Source organism: Indicator indicator, chromosome 38, assembly GCF_027791375.1.
Source record: "Indicator indicator isolate 239-I01 chromosome 38, UM_Iind_1.1, whole genome shotgun sequence".
Taxonomy (NCBI): domain Eukaryota; kingdom Metazoa; phylum Chordata; class Aves; order Piciformes; family Indicatoridae; genus Indicator; species Indicator indicator.
Window position 1 is genome coordinate 2,610,927 of NC_072047.1, and position 21,114 is coordinate 2,632,040.

Consider the following 21,114-nt stretch of genomic DNA (forward strand, 5'->3'; position numbering starts at 1 on the left):
TCTTTCAAACACCTCCAGGAATGGAGATTCAACCACATCCCTGGGCAGCCTGTGCCAGTCTCTGGCAACCCTTTCAATGAAGAAGTTTCTTGTAATGTCCAACCTAAACCTCCCTCTAAACCTGAGGCTGTTTCCTCTCATCCTGTCACTTGTTCCTTGGGAGGAAAGCCCACCCCCCACCTGGCTCCAGCCTCCTCTCAGCCTTCTTCTCTGGACTGAACACCCCCAGCTCCCTCAGCTGCTCCTCCCCAGCCCTGTTCTCCAGACTCTTCCCCAGCTTGGTTGCCCTTCTCAGGACAAGTTCCACCTCAGTGTCCTTCTTGGAGTGAGTCCCTCTCCAGTTCTCCTTCAACTACCAGAGGGCTGCTCTAAGGTCTCTCTGGAGCCTTCTCCAGCCTGAACAGCCCCAACTCTCCCAGCCTGTCCCCACAGGGGAGGTTCTGCAGCCCTCTGATCATCCTTGCAGCCTCCTCTGGACCTGCTCCAGCCACTGGTTGTGTGCTCCTCTGGTGGAGCTCTCCAGACCAACTCCCCAGCAGCACCCCCATCTCCTGGGAGCAGCCAGCAGCAGCCTGCTCCGCACTCCCAAGCACAGCAGGATTTGTGTGGCCTTTCCTTTGCAGCAGTGCTGATGCTGTTTAATGCTAACTAAGAAGCTTAGCAATGCCAGGATACCTTCAAGCAGCTCCCTGCATGGCAGGGGTCCTGCTGCTGTGACTCTCACCCTGGGCTTTTGTTGGCTGCATTTGTTCAGGAGGTGTCCTCCTGCCCTTTTCCTTTCCAGTCGGAGGTGATAAAGCTGCCAGGCTGAGCTACGCCTGTCTCCAGCACTGATGTTCTTGGAGGATAAAATCTGTCAGCATGGCCAGAAAAGGGCAGATGCTTTCCTCTTTTTTGTGTTTGGGTTTTTTCTTTTTTTTTTTTTCTTATTATTGTGTGCTTGAAAAAAAAAATCCTTTGTGCCTCTACAGTTAAAGCAAACAGAACCACTCAAAAAAACCCCAAACAGCTTACCCCAGGCATTAGCCCCAAACCTTCAGCTGCTGTCTCTCTAACCTGTCCATGTCACTTTTCAGACCTGCACAGGCAGCTTTGATAGGATCACAGTCAAAGAATCTTCAAATGGTTTGGGTTGGAAGGGACCTTAAAGCTCATCCAGTTCCAAGCCGCTGCCATGGGCAGGGACACCTCCCACCAGCCCAGGCTGCTCCAGGCCTCATCCAGCCTGGCCTGGAACACCTCCATGCAGGGGACATCCACTGCCTCCCTGGGCAACCTGTGCCAGTCTCTCCCCACCCTCACTCTCAAGAATTTCTTCCTCATCTCCAGTCTGAATTTCCTGTCCTCAAGCTTCAATCCATTCCCTCTCCTGTTTGTGGTTGGAAAGACCTCTGAGATGATCAAGTCCAACCACTGAGGAGTGTTCCTGCAGGTGTTTGAGGCATCACCAGATACCTCTGTGCAGACTCCAAAGCAGAGGCTAGCCTGAAGTTGCTGTTGGTGTCTGGAGATTTGCTCGTGTGAGGGGAGGAGTTCTGTGATTCCTGGAGGCAGGGCAGTGCCTGATTTTCCACATTCACACATTACAGCAGGTTGGAAGGGACCCTCAGAGGTCATCTTTTCCAACCCCCCTGCAGTGAGGGTGGAAGAGGGAGGTGGTCGATGCCCCATCCCTGGAGGTGTTCCAGAGCTGCAGAGATGTGGTGCTGAGGGACATGGTTTGGCACCAGGCTTGGTGGGGTTAGAGAGTGGTTGGACTCAATGACCCTAAAGGTGTTTCCCAACCAGAAGGATTCAGTGGTTCTCTGGCAGTGGAAGTGTCAAACAGCATTAAGCAGCTAATCATTACCTAAGGTCCTCTCTTCTCCACCTCAATCATAGCATATGAGGACCTGACCTACATTTGTTGACCCTGCACTGCAGTGCAAGGGAACACTTCTGAAGGCAGCAAACAGGTGTGGCTGGGGCAGGAAGCAGGAGCACAGGATGGGAGAGCTGCCAGGAGCAAGCTGGAGGGGTGGCAGCTGCTGAGCACCTGTCACAGCACTCCAGGGCAGGAGCCCTGTCAGAGCCAGCCCAGGACCTTTTGGGCTTTCCCAGGTGGCTGAAGAACCACGAGAGCTCAGCTTGTTCATGAACTAAGCAGATCAGAATCCAATTAAGGTGGCAGTTTAATGATGATGTTCACAGAATGTTAGGGGTTGGAAGGGACCTCTGGAGATCCTCCAGTCCAACTCCCCTGCCAGAGAAGGATCACCCAGGGCAGGTCACACAGGAACACATCCAATTGGGTTTGGAATCTCTCCAGGGAAGGAGACTCCACAACCTGTCTGGGCAGCCTGCTCCAGGCCTCCAGCACCCTCACACCAAGGAATTTTCTCCTCATGTTGAGGTGGAACCTCCTGGTTTGTAGCTTGTATCTGTTGTTCTTTGTCCTATCCCTGGGCACCACCAAAAAGCAGAGCCTGGCCCCTTCACTTTGACACCCACCCCTCAGACGTTTATAGACACTGGGAAGGTCTCCTCTCAACCTTTTCTTCTCCAGACTAAACAGCCACGAGTGTGAGAGGGACCCCATGCTGCAGGGTGTGTGGTTGTACCAGCACCTTCCAGCCAGCACTGATTTCTCTCCTCCGTTCCAGGTGTCCTTCATGCAAATGCTACTTAAAGAAGCGACCCTCATGTCCCAGCTGGATTGCTGAGCCCTTCCCTGATTCCTGGAGCTGCTGCCCTTAAAATCAGGAGTTGTCCTTAGTGCTTGGCCTGGCATCCCAGAAACATCCTCCTGGGTGCTGCATGCAAGTCCTTGACGTCCTGGAAACGATGGGGATTGGGAAGAACACCACTTCCAAATCAGTGGAGGCAGGAGGCTCAGCTGAAGGCAAATATGAGGAGGAATCCAAGCATCCAACCTTCTTCACCCTGCCTGTAAGTACCAGCTCCAGGTGCTGCCTGGGGGAAGCACCCAGTGATTGCATTGTACAAACCCTTGATTTCCAGAAGCAGGCAGTAAAACCTCTTCTGCCACTTGGTTACTTAGAAACAAGGCCAATGGGGTTGGGATGGAATCCTGTCTCCAGCCCTCAGGTCTCCTTGTGTTCCCAGCATGAGCCTAAGCTGTTGAGCTCCACCTGCAGGAAGAGAAATTGTGGTGCTGGAGCAGGTCCAAAATAGAGTGATGAAGGGTCTGGAGAACAGGGCTGGGGAGGAGCAGCTGAGGGAGCTGAAGTGATTCAGCCTGGAGAAATGGAGGCTGAGGGGACACCTTCTGGCTCTCTGCAACTTCCTAAATGGAGGCTGGAGCCAGGTGGGGGTTGGTTTCCCAAGAAACAAGCCGTAGGACAAGAGGAAAAGGCCTCAAATTGCCCCAGGGGAGGTTTAGGTTGCACATGAGGAACAATTTCTTCCCCAAAAGGGTTGTCAAGGCCTGGCCCAGGCAGCTCAGGGCAGTGGTGGAGTCCCCATCCCTGGAGGGGTTTCAGAGCTGTGGAGATGTGGTGCTGAGGGCCATGGTTTGATGGTGACCTGGCAGTGCTGGGTTAAGGGTTGGAGCTGATGATCTCTAAGGTCTTTCCCAACCAAAACTCTTCTGTCTTGTCTGTGGTTGGTCCATGTGTCTGCTCCAAAGCACAGGACATGTGACACCCCAGGCACCATGGTTGAGTAATGAACATCCCAGTGCAGAGCCACCAGCCCCTGCCATGGTCTGAGAGCAGCAAGGAGACGTTTCACAGATGCACACAGATTGCATCAGTTTGGAAGGGACCCTCCAAGGGCATCTTGTCCAACCCCCCTGCACTCAGCAGGGACACCTCCAACTAGAGCAGCTTGCTCAGGGCCTCATCCAGTCTGACCTTGCATGTCTCCAGGGATGGAGCCTCAACCACCTCCCTGGGCAGCCTGTCCCAGTGTCTCCCCACCCTCACTGTGCACAACTCCCTCCTGATGTCCAACCTAACTCTGCCCTGCTCCAGTTTCAAACCATTGCCCCTTGTTCTATCCCCACAGCCCCTTCTGAGCAGTCCCTCCCCAGCCTGACTGCAGGTCCCCTGCAGATATTGAAATGCAGCTCTGAGGTCTCCTTGGAGCCTTCTCTTCTGCAGGCTGAACAGCCACAACTCTCTCAGCCTGTCCCCATAGCAGAGGTTTTCCAGATCTCTGATCATCTCTGTTGCCTTCTTTGGACTTGCTCCAGCAGCTCCATATCCCTCCTGTGCTGGGGGTCCTGCTAGGCACAGCACTGCAGCTGAGCTCTCCCTAGAGCAGGGTTAGGCTGGAGCTGAGGAAACAGTTCTTGAGTAGGAGGGTGGTGAGACTCTGGAACAGGCTGCCCAGGGAGGCTGTGGCTCTCCATTTCTGGCCATGCTGCTTTGTCTTCTCCTTGTCTTCTCCTCACTCAGCTCTCAGTTGCATCATTGTTGTATCTGCATCCTAAGAGCTCTGCCAGTTGGGCTGCTGCTGGTTTCCCCTCATCCCCAGCTGGCACTGGCCAGGATCTGGGCAGCTGTGTGATATCTTTCATAGATTCACAGAATGGGTTGGGTTGGAAGAGACCTCAAAGCTCATCCAGTTCCAACCCCCTGCCATGCCCAGGGACACCTCCCACCAGCACAGGCTGCTCAAGGCCTCATCCAGCCTGGCCTTGAACACCTCCAGGCAGGAGGCAGCCACAGCCTCCCTGGGCAGCCTGTGCCAGAGCCTCACCACCCTCACACTGAAGAGCTTTTTCCTCAGCTCCACTCTAACCCTGCTCTGCCTCAGCTTCAAACCATTCCCCCTTGGCCTGTCTCTAGACACCCTTAGGAAAAGTTCCTCTGCAGCCTTCCTGCAGGATCCCTTCAGGTCCTGGCAGGCAGCTCTGAGATCCCCCTGGAGCCTTCTCTTGGCCAGGCTGTGATGCCTTTCCTGGCCATGCTGTTACAGCAGTGGTTCCTCACCCTGCTTGTGATGCTTCTGACAAAAAGCCAAGTTCCAAGGGAGAGAACTGAGTGCCCCAGGGGTGAGCCCAGGGCCCGTGGTTATTTTAAGACCTCTTTAAGACAAGAGTTCATTCTTGTTTCATTGTTAAGGTGGTGATAAATGGTGGAGCAACCTCCAGTGGTGATCAGGATACAGAAGACACAGAGCTGATGGCCATCTACACCACAGAGAATGGCATAGCAGAGAAGGTAGGTGGTGCCTTCCTTCTTGGTGAGAACCCCTCCTGCCTCTTCCACTTCAGCCATTTGCCCACTCTGGTTGGACTTGACTGAGAGTTTTTCTGTCTCTGATCAGATTGGCTGACTTGCAGATGGGCCCTGGGGGATTCCTGTCCTCATGACTGGTCACACAGTTTGGTTGCAGAACATGGGGAGGGAGTGACTCAGCAAACCCTAGGAGCTGTTGGTGCACTTTGACCTGGCACCAAAATTCAGAGAAGGCAATTTCTGGATTACTTCATTTCCAGGGACCTTCTGCATGGTTTCCCCAACGAGGTCTTTCTGCCTGGATTTCAGTTCTTGATTCCTTGGACGAGGGCACAGAGAGCACTGTCAGCAGTTTGCTGATGACACCCAGCTGGGAGCAGTGGCTGGCACAGGAGGGTTGTGCTGCCATGCAGCCAGACCTGGACAGGCTGAGAGCTGGGCAGGGAGGAAGTGAATGAAGTTCAACAAGGGCAAGGGGAGAGTCTTGCACCTAGGGAAAAACAATCTCATGGAGCAGGATAGGTTGGGGACTGACCTGCTGGAGAGCAGGAAAGGGGAAATGGACCTGGGGGTCCTGGTGGATGGGAGGTTAACCATGAGCCAGCAATGTGCTCTGGTGGCCAAGAAGGCCATGGGCATCCTGGGGGGGATTAGGACTGTGGTCAGTAGGTCCAGAGAGGTTCTCTTCCTCTTCTACTCTGCCCTGCTGAGGCCACATCTGGAATATTGTGTCCAGTCCTGGGCCCCTCAGTTCAAGTAAGACAGGGAACTGCTTGAGAGTCCAGCACAGAGCCACAAAAATGCTGAAGGGAGTGGAACATCTTCCTTAGGAGGAGGGACTGAGGGAGCTGAGGGCTCTGGAGCTTGGAGAAGAGGACACTAAGGGTGACCTCCTTCATGTTTATAAATACATAAAAGGTGAGTGCCAAGAGGCTGGAGCCAGGCTCTGCTTGGTGGTGCCCAGTGACAGCAGAAGGTGGATGCTGAGGCATAGGAAGTTCCATGGAAACAGGAGGAAGAATTATTTCCCTGTGAGGGTGACAGAACACTGGAGCAGGCTGCCCAGGGGGGTTTTGGAGTCTCCCTCTGTGGAGATATTCAAGACCTGCCTGGATGTGTTCCTGTGTGACTTGGTGTAGGTGACTCTGCTCTGGCAGGGGGGGGTTGGACTGGAGGATCTCTGGAGGTCCCTTCCAGTCCCTAACACTCTGTGATTTTGTGATTTTTGTGATTTTTTTTTTTTTTTTCTGTCAAGTGACTGGTGATGACCTTCAAAAGTGGGATCTCTTCCACTCCCTTTCCAAGCTGCAACCTCAGAAGCTTAATTTTCTGGTCCTTTTGCCAAGTGTGAGGGGGCTGCTTGTTCTGGTTGGTGGCCAGCCTGAGGGATGAATTTCAGGTCATTGAGAAAAGCCTTTGAACAGTTTTCATAGAATCACAGAATGTTAGGGGTTGGGAGGGACCTCTGGAGAGCATCCAGTCCAACCCCCTGCCAGAGCAGGGTCACCCAGGGCAGGGCACACAGAACACATCCAGGTGGGTTTGGAAAGTCTCCAGAGCAGGAGACTCCACAACCTCTCTGGGCATCCTGCTCCAGGCTCTGCCATCCTCACAGGGACAAAGTTTTCCCTTCTGTTCCCCTGGCACCTCCTCTGCTCCAGCTTGCCCCCAGTGCCCCTTGTGCTGTCCTTGGCCATCCCTGAGCAGAGCCTGGCTCCAGCCCTGCACAGCTTTATCCCCAGCACTGAGGGCAGCCCTCAGGCTCCTCTGCTCCCAGCTCCCAGCCCCATCTCCCTCAGCCTGGCCTCACAGGAGATGTTCCACTGCCTGCAGCAGCTCTGGGCCTCTGTGCTGGACTCTCTCAAGCAGTTCCCTGAGGTCCCTCTTGACCTGAGGGGCCCAGAACTGTACACAATATTCCAGATGTGGCCTCAGCAGGGCAGAGGAGAGGGGAAGGAGAACCTCTCTGGACCTAGCAACCATACTCCTTCTAATCCACCCCAGGATGCTTTTGGCTTTCTTGGCCACCAGGGCTCATTGCTGGCTCATGGATGTCCTTCTGCCCACCAGGACCCCCAGGTTCCTTTCCCCTAAACTGCTCTCCAGCAGCTCAGTCCTCAACCTCTGCTGGTCCCTGGGGTTGTGCTTCCCAGACTCTGCACTTGGCCTGGTTGGATTTCACTCACTTTCTCCTCACCCACTCTCCAGCCTGTCGACCTCTCATTGAATAGTTTCCTTAGGATAATGATGATTGCATCTTAGCTGGTCAGGAGAACCCAGGGGAGGCCTCAAAGGAGACCAATTAGGTTGTGATTTTTTTTTTTCATCTTTTTGGTCAATTTTGTCATTCCCTAAAGCTGTTCAGTAAAATCCTGGAGGCAGAGGACGGTGTGGAATGGGAGCTTTTGTTTACAAGGAGGAAGAGGATTGGAACAGCAGCTTCTCAGCACTGTTTGGACCTGCTTGGTTTTGAGGTTAAGCCTTAGAGAATCATGGAATCAGTAAGGTTGGAAAAGACCTCCAAGATGAGCTGAGAGGTGTCCCTGCCCAAGGCAGGGTGGAGTAGATGATCTCTGAGGTCCCTTCCAGCCTGACCCGTTCTGTGTGCACAACTGATGTGGTTAATAAGACTGAAGGATGGGATCCATCCAGAGGGATCTGGACAGGCTGGAGAGCTGAGCTGAGGAGAACCTCTTGAGGTTCAATCAGGCAAAGTGTGAGGTCCTGCACCTAGGTCAGGATGGGGCCTCAACTACCTCCTTGGGAACTTGTTGCAGTGTTCCAGCAGCCTTATGGTGCAGAGCTTGTTCCTAACATCCAATCTAAATCTGCTCTTCTCTTACCTCAAGCCATTGCCCCTGGTCCTGTCCCTGCAGGCCTTTGGGAACAGTCCCTCTGCAGCCTCCTTGTAGCCCCTTCAGGTACTGGAAAGCTGCTCTGAGGGATCCCTGGAGCCTTCCCTTCTCCAGGGTGAACAGCCACAAGTTCATCCACAACTCTCAAACTGTCCCCATAGCAGAGGTTCTCCAGCCCTCTGCTCATCTTTGTGGCTTCCTCTGGACCCTCTCCAGCAGGTCCAGGTCTCTTGTGTTGGGGGTCCACAGCTGGCCCCAGCCCTGCAGGTGAGGTCTCCCCAGAGCAGAGCAGAGGGGCAGGATCCTCTCTCTCCAGCTCTGCCCACACTGCTTTGGATGCAGCCCAGGCTGCCCTTGGTCTCTGTGCTGCCAGTGCCCATTGTTGGCTCCTGGCCAGCTTCTCCCTGCCCAGCACTCCAAGGCCTTCTCTGCAGGGCTCCTCTCAATCTCATCACCCTCCAGCATGGATTGATGCCAAGGGTTGCCCTGACCTAGGTGCAGGACCTTGCCCTTGGCCTTATTGAACCTCCCGAGGCTCTTGGAGCTTTGAAACAGACCTTAAAGAGGTGATTCTGACAGGCCTGCTGCAGTTACACTTGAAAGGAAGTGAGGAATGCCAGGATGTGCTGTCACATCCTCTGTCTCTTCCAGACAATCTGCTTCTGTGTCCCAAATACATCTACAACCATCCTGATGCTGCTGGTACTTGATGGCCAGATGTTGGCAGCTGTTGACGTGCTCCTGTCTGTGATGGCTGAGCTTATGCAGCACGCTCAGACTGCAGTGGAGAGAGACAATCTGATAACAGCCTTGAGAGCAAAAGGTGTCAGGATGAAATTGTGCAACTGAGATAAGTGATCTCTAGACATCAAAGCCTGTCTTCATGGCCTGCTTTCAACCAAACCTCAACCTTCCACTTGATCCACGTGGTGGAGCTGTGAATGATGGATGAGAAATCTGCTTAAAGAGCCCAAATCTCCTTCAGTTCAGTCTTTGCTGTGGCTTTCTGTGAATGAACAGTGAAATGAACAAGCACAAATAGAGGCTGGGCAAGAAATGCCTCAAGAGCAGTCTTGAGAAGGCCCTGGGGGTGTCAGGTGGTGACAAACTGTCCAGGAGCCAGCAATGGTCCCTGGCAGCCCAGAGCCAGCTGAGTGCTGAGCTGCATCCAGAGCAGGGAGAGCAGCAGCACAGGGAGGGGATTCTGCCCTCTGCTCTGCTCTGCTCACACCCCACCTGCAGCACTGCCTCCAGCTCTGGGCCCCCAGCACAAGAAGGCTCTGGAGCTGCTGGAGAGGGTCCAGAGGAGGCCACCAAGATGAGCAGAGGCTGCAGAACCTCCCCTGTGGGGCCAGGTTGGGAGAGTTGGAGTTGTTCAGGCTGGAAAGGAGAAGGTCCTAGGGAGACCTGAGAGCAGCCTTGCAGTACCTGAAGGGGACTATAAGAAAGCTGGGGAGGGACTTTGGACAAGGGCTGGGAGTGCCAGGATGAGGGACAATGGCTTTGAGCTGGGAGAGGGGAGGTAGAAACAGGAGATAAGAAATTGTTGGCAGTGAGGGTGGGGAGAGGCTGGCACAGGTCGTCCTGGGGGGCTGTGGATGTGCCCTCCCTGGAGGTGTTCAAGGCCAGGCTGGATGAGGCCTGGAGCAACTTGGGCTGGTGGGAGGTGTCCCTGCCCATGGCAGGGGAAGTTGGAACTGGATGATTTTTAAATGTCCCTTCCAAGCCAACCCATTCTGTGAAATCTTTGCTGCTGTTTGAATGGCTTCAGCACACTGACACTGATGTGATTCATGAAGCAAACAGTTAATTTCTGCTGATACCTCTCTGTTCCTAGCTCCCAAGCAGATGTTGTAACCATTTCTTACACTTTCTTCATGACCTTTGCCTCTGAAAGTGTGTGATGAGCTCAGTGGTGAGCAAAGTTCTGGGGTGAGGCAATCCCCCCAACATGTTTGTATGTGTGTGTGCTTGGAGAGTGGCTCTTGAGAGGTTCACAAATGTGCTTCAGAACAACTGAAAGTGTCACAGGAGCTGCTCTGGCTGAGGCTTCCTCTTGAGGTTCATAGAGGAAGCATCCTGTGATGGTAAATGGAATCATAGAATCACAGAATGGGCTTGAAAGGGACCTTTAAAAGGCATCTTGTCCAACCCCCCTGCACTCAGCAGGAACACCTCCAGCTGGATCAGGCTGCCCAGGGACACAGCAAATCTGATCCTGAATGTCTCCAGGGATGGAGCCTCAACCAACTCCCTGGGCAGCCTGTCCCAGTGTCTCCCCACCCTCACTGTGCACAACTCCCTCCTGATGTCCAATCTAACTCTGCCCTGCTCCATTGCCCCTCAGCCTATCCCCACAGCCCCTTCTGAACAGTCCCTCCCCAGCCTGCCTGCGGGTCCCCTGCAGATACTGAAATGCAGCTCTGAGGTCTCCTTAGAGTCTTCCCTTCTGCAGGCTGAGCAGTCCCAACTCTCTCAGCCTGTCCCTGTAGGGAAGGTGTTCCAGCCCTTTGTGGCCTCCTGGACCCTCTCCATCAGGGCCAGGTCTCTCTTGTGTTGGGGGTCCCACAGCTGGCCCCAACCCTGCAGGTGAGGTCTCCCCAGAGCAGAGGGACAGGATCCTCTCTCTCCAGCTCTGGCCATACTGCTTTGGATGCAGCCCAGGCTGCCCTTGGCCTCTGTGCTGCCAGTGCCCATTGCTGGCTTCTCATTCCCAAGTCCTTTTTTGCAGGGTTTCTCTCAGTTTCATCATCCCCCAGCCTCATTCTAAAGAATTTCTTCCTCATCTCCACTCTCAATCTCCCCTCTCCCAGCTCAAAGCCATTGTCCCTCATCCTGGCACTCCCAGCCCTTGTCCCAAGTCCCTCCCCAGCTCTCCTGGAGCCCCTTCAGGTACTGGAAGGCTGCTCTAAGGTCTCCCTGGAGCCTTCACTAGATTACCTAAGCATAACTCATGGACTTGTTGTGATTTTTGAAGAAGTGAAAACCATTAGAGGCAAAGTCATGAGTCTGGCAGAGTGCCTGGCCCTTGTGTAAGGCTCCTCCAGAGGAGTTTGTGATGTTCTGCTGGGGATTAGGGCAGAGCACTCTTTACATAAGGGGAGTTTTGGTTAGTGGAGCTGAGAGTATAAAATCTGATACTTCCTCCTTGCTTTTGTTGCTGGAATGTGAGGCTTGCAGCATTGTCTTTGTGTTCTCACAGGCATTTGGAAACCAGAGAGCTTGAACAGAATGATTGCACTTAGTGGTGAAGAGGAGATGGCTGAGCTGAGGCTTGTTTTGAGTGGGAATTCTTTAGACTGCAGATGAGGAAGAAATTCTGTGCAATGAGGCTGGGGAGAGACTGGCACAGGTTGCCCAGGGAGGCTGTGGCTGCCTCCTGCCTGGAGGTGTTGAAGGCCAGGCTGGATGAGGCCTTGAGCAAGCTGGGCTGGTGGGAGGTGTCCCTGCTCATGGCAGGGGCTTGGAGCTGCATGATCTTCAAGGTCCCTTCCAACCCAACCCATTCTGTGAATCTGTGAATTCTGCAGGGGTTTGGAGCTGTGGCTGTTTGTGGTCAGCTCTCTGTCAGCTGCCTGCAAATCAGAGCAGATGGGAAGCCAGGATGTGGCCTTGCTTCAATTGCTGCTGGGCTGCAGGAAGCCCTCTTGGCTGGGACTGTCCTCAGTTGTCATGATCAGCACTTGTCTGACTGCTGCAGTGGGGAGTGGAAGCAAACCAACAACTTGGGGTTGAAGAAGGTTAACCAAGACTGCAATTGAGTGAGGATGAAGCAGTGACTGTGAGGAGGAACTTCCTTGCCTGTCACTTGGATCTCTTATGCAAGGGCAACGATTCTGCCAGTGCTGACTCTTACACTTAGTTCCCATTCTTCCCTTTTTGCTTTTTTTTCCCCCTTTCTTTATTTTTTTTTCCTTAACAGTTCTGTCTTGATAACCCAAATGTTTAGGACGCTTTATGGCTGCCAGATTGTTTAGGTCATAAACAAGGAGCTGTTGGAGGGAGGAAGCAGGGAGTGGCTTCCAGAGGTGAATGTTTGGTGCAAATTGAGTGGTGGCAGTTCATCAGCAGAGTTAAAAGGCTTTAAAGTAGAACAAATGAGCATTGGTGTTCTCTTTGTTCTCTTTATCAATGGTTTAGATGAGGGAGTTGAGGGCACCCTCATCAGTTTGCAGATGACACCAAGGTGGGTGGCAGAGTTGAGATGCTGGAGGGTAGGAATGCCCTGCAAAGGGACTTGGCCAGGCTGGGTCCATGGCTTGAGGTCAGAGGGATGAGATTCAACAAGTCCAAGGGCTGGGTCCTGCCCTTGGGTCACAACAACCCCAGGAAGGCTCCAGGCTGGAAAGTGCCTGCTGGGAAAGGCCCTGGGGGTGCTGGGTGGCAGCAGCTGGAGAGGAGCCAGGGGGTGCCCAGGTGGGCAAGAAGGGCAGCAGCAACCTGGCCTGGAGCAGCAGTGGTGTGGGCAGCAGGAGCAGGGCAGGGATTGTGCCCCTGGGCTGGGCACTGGGGAGGCCACACCTTGAGTGCTGGGGGCAGGGTTGGGCTCCTGGCTCCAAGCAGGACCTTGAGGGCTGGAGCAGGGCAAGGGAAGGGCAAGAAAGGTGGGGAAGGGTCTGGAGAAGAGGGCTGGGGAGGAGCAGCTGAGGGAGCTGGGGAGAAGGAGGCTGAGGGGAGACCTTCTGGCTCTGTCCAGCTCCCTGAGAGGAGGCTGGAGCCAGGTGGGGGTTGGGCTCTGCTCCCTAGTGTCAGATGACAGAACAAGAGGAAATGACCTGAAATTGTGCCAGGGGAGGTTTAGAAGCTGAAGAATAGGAAAAATTTCTTGGCTGCAGGAGTGGTCAGGGATTGAAACAGACTGCCCAGGGAGGTGCTGGAGTCACTGTACCTGGGGGTGTTCAAGAAATGTGTGGCCATGGTGATGTTGGGTTGCTGGTTTTGGACTCCATGGTCTCAGAGGCTTTTCCAACCCAAACAATTCTGTGATTCTGTTCTCCCAGGCTCGGTGGACCTGGGAGTTGCCTGCTAGCTCAGGTTCAGTGTGTTCCCATCTAACAGTAATTTGCTGTTGCTGGCTGTGTCCTTTCCCACATTTTTTACCCTTCCTACCTTTCTGCTCCTCCCTATCCCAACAGAGCTCCTTGGCAGAGACGCTGGACAGCAGTGGCAGTTTGGATGCCCAGAGAACTGACATGATTTACACCATTGAAGATGTCCCTCCTTGGTATCTCTGCATCTTTTTGGGCCTACAGGTAGGTTTCCAAACAGAGGTCATGTTGTCCTCTCTGACCTTCAAACCTTGTTTAGATTTTTCCATGCAGTTCCTCATAAAATGGTTGAAAGCTCATCTAGTTCCAACCCCCTGCCATGGGCAGGGACACCTCCCACCAGCCCAGCTTGCTCAAGGCCTCATCCAGCCTGGCCTTCAACACCTCCAGGCAGGAGGCAGCCACAGCCTCCCTGGGCAACCTGTGCCAGTCTCTCCCCAGCCTCACACCTCTCTATGTGAGCATTTTGTTGTCCACATGCCCTCAAAAGGCTGAAGTACTGAGAGAGATTCTTCTGAAGCTCATCACAAAGATTGCTGGGTTGGTAATGATGCACACAGGTGGTATTGGGATTGAAAGGGACTCTCCAAGGGCATCTTGTCCAACCCCCCTGCAGTCATCAGGGACACCTCCAACTAGAGCAGGTTGCCCAGGGACACTTCAAGTCTGTTCTTGAACATCTGCAAGGTTGGGGCCTCAACCACATCCCTGGCAGGCTGTTGCAGTGTCTCACCACCCTCACTGTGAAGAACTTCATAGACTGATAGATTCATTTGGGTTTGGGTTGGAAGGGACCCTGAAGCTCATCCAGTTCCAACCCCCCTACCATGGGCAGGGACACCTCCACCAGCCCAGGTTGCTCAAGGCCTCATCCAGCCTGATCTCCAAAGGTCCCTTCCAACCCCACCATGCTGGGATTATGTGGGGAGCTGGACTCTACTTCCAGCTCAGCTACTCCCTCACGTGAGGCACAACAGCTCCTTCCAGCTGCTTTCCCTCTCTCATGGCAGTAACCTGTCCCACAGGAATGCTGAGCATGCCAATCACACCTGTGAAGTATGTGGAGATCTCCAAACACACACATTCCGAAAAAGCCTTTTCCCCCCCCTGCCTTTCCTCCAGGACAGGCAGTTCAGTAGGGATGATGTTTTTACTTGCATCATTGAACATGGAGAAGGCTCCAGGGAGACCTCAGAGCAGCCTTCCAGTACCTGAAGGGGCTCCAGGAGAGCTGGGGAGGGACCTTGGACAAGGGCTGGGAGTGCCAGGATGAGGGACAATGGCTTTGAGCTGGGAAAGAAGAGGTTGAGAGTGGAGATGAGGAAGAGATTGTTTAGAGTGAGGGTGGGGAGAGACTGGCACAGGTTGCCCAGGGAGGCTGTGGCTGCCTCCTCCCTGGAGGTGTTCAAGGCCAGGCTGGATGAGGCCTTGAGCAGCCTGGGCTGGTGGGAGGTGTCCCTGCCCATGGCAGGGGGCTGGAACTGGATGAGCTTTGAAGTCCCCTCCATCCCAGTGCATTCCATGAATCCATGACCTTGGTGCCTCTTGTTTGTTTGCTCGTGGATCTGGATTGAAGGGCAGTGGAGGCTGCCTGGTTTCTGGCACTTGGGAGCTTTGTTTACATCCCAGCTCTGTGTGCTCTGGGTGCATTTGTTCAGGGCTGGTTTTTCACATGGGTGCACATGAATGGAGTTATTTTCTGTCTCAGTTAGAAGCTGTTTTCAGCTCAGTCACCTGGACACCTCCTCAAGAGCAGTGGCCTTGTGGCTGTCTGAATCCCTTGGCTGATCCCTCAGAGGCAGTGCTCACCCCCAGCAGCTGAGTGGTAGCTCGGGGTGGATGGAGCAGGAAGGGAGAGCTCTGGGGGTGTAACAGTGTGAGAGCTGAAATCCCCCTCCCTCCCCAGACTGACAGTAACCAGGCTAGCTCAGTCTGGAAGCAAATGAAAGCTGTATTTACAGGCAAAACTACAACCTATGATGCAGTGCAATGAATATGTACAAACAGACACTGTTCACAACATCTGCAAATATGTACAATCAACAGAAAAACACAGCCAAGCCCCCTTTGGACCCCCCTCCCCTCGAGGGGCTGTGATTCTTCCCCAAGGGGCCTCCCCCACCAGCCAGAACGACTCCCCCCAGGCTCTCCTGGCAGAAGGCAGAGAGTCAAGAAGCAGAGAGGCTGTCAGACTTAGTTGGTCAGTGTATTATCTTCAGCCAGAAAAGAGAAGCAGGAGGCAGACAGAAGCTGAGCAAGCTGCAAGCTGAGACTGCCCAACTCTCCAACCTTGTTTTGAGTAGGGATTCTTAAACATTTCTGCCTCTCCAAGGGAAGTGTTTAGAATCATCATTATTTTGCTTTCTTACACCCAATAGTGATTTGTTTACATTCTCTCACTTTCTCTGCTCGAAATCTGTGAAGAAGAATTCTAAAGACAGCCTTAAAACCATCACAGGGGGTAAGGACATCAACCATGGTTGTACTGGATGGGCTCAGGGATCTTAAAACCATCACAGGGGGTAAGGACATCAACCATGGTTGTACTGGATGGGCTCAGGGATCTTAAAACCATCACAGGGGGTAAGGACATCAACCATGGTTGTACTGGATGGGCTCAGGGATCTTAAAACCATCACAGGGGGTAAGGACATCAACCCTGGTTGTACTGGATGGGCTTAGAGGTCTTAAAACCATCACAGGGGGTAAGGACATCAACCATGGTTGTACTGGATGGGCTCAGGGATCTTAAAACCATCACAGGGGGTAAGGACATCAACCAAGGTTGTACGGGATGGGCTCAGGGATCTTAAAACCATCACAGGGGGTAAGGACATCACCCAAGGTTGTACTGGATGGCCTTAGAGGTCTTAAAACCATCACAAGGGGTAAGGACATCACCCAAGGTTGTACTGGATGGGCTTAGAGGTCTTAAAACCATCACAAGGGGTAAGGACATCACCCAAGGTTGTACTGGATGGGCTCAGGGATCTTAAAACCATCACAGGGGGTAAGGACATCACCCAAGGTTGTACTGGATGGGCTCAGGGATCTTAAAACCATCACAGGGGGTAAGGACATCAACCAAGGTTGTACTGGATGGGCTTAGAGGTCTTAAAACCATCACAAGGGGTAAGGACATCACCCAAGGTTGTACTGGATGGGCTCAGGGATCTTAAAACCATCACAGGGGGTAAGGACATCAACCAAGGTTGTACTGGATGGGCTCAGGGATCTTAAAACCATCACAGAGGGTAAGGACATCAACCAAGGTTGTACTGGATGGGCTTAAAGGTCTTAAAACCATCACAGGGGGTAAGGACATCACCCAAGGTTGTACTGGATGGCCTTAGAGGTCTTTTCCAACCTTAATGATTCTGTGATAACCCTTTCTATGATCATTCACCAGCAGGAGTACCAACTGCAAAAGCAGAGGTGGTCAGGCAGTGCTTTCTTGGCTGCAGGCCTCCTCAGGCTTTCTTCTCTCCACAGCATTACCTGACGTGCTTCAGTGGAACCATAGCGGTGCCCTTCCTGCTCGCTGATGCCATGTGTGTGGGGTTTGACCAGTGGGCCACCAGCCAGCTGATTGGCACCATTTTCTTCTGTGTGGGCATCACTACATTGTTACAAACAACTTTTGGCTGCAGGTGAGAGTTGGGATTTGCTTCCAGTCGTTGAGATGCTGATAAGAGCAGGTAGCTGTTGGGTGGCCTTCCAGTACCTGAAGGGGTGGTTCTGTCCCTCTGCTCTGCTCTGCTCTGCTCAGACCCCACCTGCAGCACTGCCTCCAGTTCTGGGGCACCCAGCACAAGAAGGACCTGGAGCTGCTGGAGAGGGTCCAGAGGAGGCCATAAAGAGGATCAGAGAGTTGGAGAACCTCCCCTGTGGGGACAGGCTGGCAGAGTTGGGACTGTTCAGGCTGGAGAAGAGAAGGCTCCAGGGAGGCCTTAGAGCAACCTTCCAGTACCTGAAGGGGCTACAGGAGGACTGCAGAGAGACTGTTCCCAAAGGCCTGCAGTGACAGACTGAGGGGCAGTGGTTTGAAATGGGTGAAGCAGATTGAGATTGGATGTTAGGAACAAGTTCTGCACCACAAGAGTGATGGAACTCTGCAGCAGGTTGCCCAGGGAGGTGGTTGAGGCTCCATGCCTGGAGATATTCAAGGTGAGGCTCAACAAGGCTCTGAGCAACCTGCTGCAGTGGAGGATGTCCCTGCTGAGTGCAGGGGGGTTGGACTAGGTGACCTTTGGAGGTCCCTTCCAACCCAAACCATTCTATGATTCCAGTAGAAAATGGACCAACACTCTCTCCACTGCTTAAGATTTATCTAAGAAACAGAATCTCTGGCTGGGAGAGTTCTGTTAGCAGGGAGCAGAAGGCAGGCTGACAGTAGATCTGTTGGTAGAGCAGCTTCTCATCCAATGTAAGCTTTATTTTACTTACCCTTGATTACCTTTCTTACCTTTTGTCCTTGGGAAAAAACCTTTATTTTTTTTATGTTTTACTCAACTTACAGAATGTCTCTACTGCTGGGTAGCAAAAGGTCATTCTGCTGACACAGCAGCATAAGGAAAACTGTTGAAAGAGAGAACTTTCTTTCCCCAAGGTATTTTCTTTCAGCCTAAGCCTTCCTGCAGTTCAGAATCATCTTTTCAGCCTGATTAGTTCTTTGTGCTCCTCCAGCAGCTGGCCCATAGCCCTGGTCAGAGACTGGGAAGCAGCTGTTCTGAAGGAACCAGGAGCAGAGTTGTGCCCTTTGGAGATTTGAAGCTCTCCCATCACAGAATGGTTTGGGATGGGAGGGACCCTGAAGCTCAGCCAGTTCCAACCCCCTGCCATGGGCAGGGACACCTCCCACCAGCCCAGGCTGCTCAAGGCCTCATCCAGCCTGGCCCTGAACACCTCCAGGCAGGAGGCAGCCACAGCCTCCCTGGGCAACCTGTTCCAGTCTCTCCCCACCCTCACTCTCAAGAATTTCTTCCTCATCTCCACTCTCAATCTCCCCTCTCCCAGCTCAAAGCCATTGTCTCTCATCCTGACACTCCCAGCCCTTGTCCAAAGTCCCTTCCCAGCTCTCCTGGAGCCCCTTCAGGTACTGGAAGGCTGCTCTAAGCAGAGTGATGGATTTCCTCCCTCACCCCCCTCCATTTGCCCTTTATGTAGGGGATCAGAAGATTGTTGGCCTGGGCAGGGACTGGGAAATGAAGCATTTTATTGCTCAACATGGAGTGTGTCCTCCCTGGGGTCACTGAAGGGAACATCTTCCCTTTCTGTAGAAGTGCAGAGCTGTGGATGGAGATGAGCTCAAAGGGGAGCTTGGCTGTGTTGTGCTCCTGCCAGCTTTCTTCTTCTGCCTCACATGTAGCAGAGAGTGTTTTTTGTTATGCTTCCAGAGACTTGGATGTCATAGAATCACAGAATGGTTTGGGTTGGAACAGCACTTTCAGCTCATCCAGCCCAACCATTCTCTGACTCTGCCAAGGCTGGAGCTAAACCATGGCCCTCAGCACCACATCTCTGCAGCTCTGAAACTCCTCCAGGGATGGGGATTCAACCACCTCCTGGGCAGCCTGGGCTTTGAGAACACTTCCAGTCAAGAAGTTTCTGCTAGTGTCCAACCTAAACCTCCCCTGGTGCAGCTTGAGACCATTTCCTGTCATCCTGTCACCTGTTCCTTGGGAGAAGAGCTCAACCCCCGCCTGGCTCCAGCCTCCTGTCAGGAAGTTCAGAGTACCAGAAGGTCTCCCTTCAGCCTCCTTCTCTCCAGGCTGAACATCCCCAGCTTCCTCAGCTGCTCCTCCCCAGCTCTGTTCTCCAGACCCTTTGTCAGCTTTGTTGCCCTTCTCTGGACCCTCAGCAGCAGCCCAATGTCCTTTGTGGAGTGAGGGCCTGAGACCTAAAATTTGTCATGTTTGGGGACTCTTTCCCTAACTAATCTTGGGCCTTTCTCTCTATGACTGCAGTCATCTGGGACTCTTGTCAGAAGCTGATGTGGTCCCCACCAGTCTGAAATGCTCTTTTCCTTCTGTATAATGCCACCTCTGCCCTCCCTGCTGCTTTGGGCTTTTCCTTTTTCAGTGGCTGCCACTTGCATTTGGAAGTGGATGTTGATGGACCAGAGTGTCAGCTGTGCTGGGCTCTGAAAATAAGTGAGAAAGTTTGGATCTTGGAATGAATGGCTTGGAGCAGCAATGCTGTGGGCAGCAGGAGCAGGGCAGGGACGGTGCCCCTGGGCTGGGCACTGGGGAGGCCACAGCTTGAGTGCTGGGGGCAGGGTTGGGTTCCTGGCTCCAAGAAGGACCTTGAGGGCTGGAGCAGGGCCAGGGAAGGGCAAGAAAGGTGGGGAAGGGTGTGGAGAAGAGGGCTGGGGAGGAGCAGCTGAGGGACATGAGACGGGATTAGTCTGGAGAAGAGGAGGCTGAGGGGAGACCTTCTGGCTCTCTACGGCTCCCTGAAAGGAGGTTGGAGGCAGGTGAGGGTTGGGCTCTTCTCTCTAGTATCAAGTGATGTAATGAGAGGAAATGGCCTGAAATTGTGTCAAGGGAGGCTTGGGTTGGAGATGAGGAAAAATGTCTTTGCTGCAGGAGTGGTCAGGGATTGGAACAGGCTGCCCAGGGAGGTGGTGGAGTCCCCATCCCTGGAGGTGTTCTGGAAACCTGTGGCCATGGTGGTGCTGGGTTGCTGGTTGGACTCGATCTTAAGAGGTCTTTTCCAACCCAAACAATTCTGTGATGCTATAATTAAGGAGAACATGTCCATGGCTGAATATTTAGAACTTGGGATTCTGGATTTGTGCAAGATTGGGAATGGGCTGGAGCAGCCATGGTCTTGAAACAAGATTTTCAGGTATTTATTGGCAAGTCTGTCCAGGGCAAAGCATTTGAGCAAATAAAGCCTCTGTGGTTCCCAAAGGTCAAATTCCAGGGTTTCAAGGTCCTTAAGGATGGATTTAGCTCAGTTATGAGGTGGAGTTGTGGTCAGTTTGGTCCCCATACTAATTTGAAGAATCCAAGCTATTTATCAGATTAGGTAGTAAGCCAAAAGATTTGGCCAGGCTTCAGGGTAATTAGTGACTGAGACAATCACCCACAGCCTTCACACCTCCAGAGCTCAGCTGTGTTACTGTGCCCATCTGTGCTGAGCATTCTGACATCTCTGTGGGTTGGGAAGTTAATGAAGATGTTTCCTGAGAAGTTTCACTGCATCAAAAGTTTCACAGAATCCCAGCATGGTAGGGCTGAGAATGGAGCCCTGGAGCTCAGCCAGCCCAACCCCCTGCTCCAGCAGGGCACCCACAGCAGCTTGCCCAGCACCACAATGCCCAGGGGGGGTTGGAAGCTCTCCACACAAGGACACTCCACAACCTCTCTGGGCAGCCTGCTCCAGCCCTCCAGCACCCTCACACCAAACAACTTTCTCCTCCTGCTCAGGTGGAACCTCCTGGGTGCTAGTTTGTGTCCCTTGTGCTGTCCCTGGGCACCAGTGAGCAGAGTCTGGCCCCAGCCTCTTGCCCCCCACAGCTCCTTTAGCTCTTGCTGAGCATTGCTCAGCTCCCTTCTGGGGCTGCTCTTCTGCAGGCTCTCAGCCTTTGCTCCTCACCACAGAGATCCTCCAGGACCATCATCATCTTCCCAGCCTCCCCTAGACTCTCTCCAGCAGGTCTCTATCTCTCTTGAACTGGAGAGCTCAGAACTGGACACAGTGTTCCAGGTGTGGTCTCACCAGGGCAGAGGAGAAGGGGAGAGTTCAGCAGGGCTGGTGCCATCGTTGGGCAATGTCACCTTGTAGACAGCAAATTCAAATGCTGCCCAGTGGTAGACTGGTGGCACCCAGCTAGAAAGCAGTGCCTGGCACAGCAGTGGGCAGGAGCCTTTGTAAGTTGTGCTCCAAACTGCCAGGTGGCTCCTCAGAAAGGGACTGAGCTTGGATGGTTGGTTCACAGAACAATACAATCATGGAGCCTGAAGAAGACCTCCAAGATCATCAAGTCCAACCCAGCACTGCCAGGTCACCACTGAACTG

At 53.2% G+C, this 21,114-nt stretch overlaps 1 protein-coding gene across 1 annotated transcript in view; it reads left to right on the plus strand.

The window, feature by feature from the left end:
• The first annotated feature begins 2,779 nt into the window (after positions 1 to 2,779).
• Positions 2,780 to 21,114, plus strand: part of SLC23A2 (solute carrier family 23 member 2) — a 46,710-nt gene continuing 28,375 nt past the window's right edge. The window contains exons 1-4 of the mRNA XM_054396642.1: positions 2,780 to 2,928; positions 5,070 to 5,168; positions 13,177 to 13,293; positions 16,582 to 16,739. Of these exons, the coding sequence (XP_054252617.1) occupies positions 2,797 to 2,928; positions 5,070 to 5,168; positions 13,177 to 13,293; positions 16,582 to 16,739 (506 nt within the window). The 5' untranslated portion in view covers positions 2,780 to 2,796. The remainder of the gene's footprint in view (positions 2,929 to 5,069; positions 5,169 to 13,176; positions 13,294 to 16,581; positions 16,740 to 21,114) is intronic.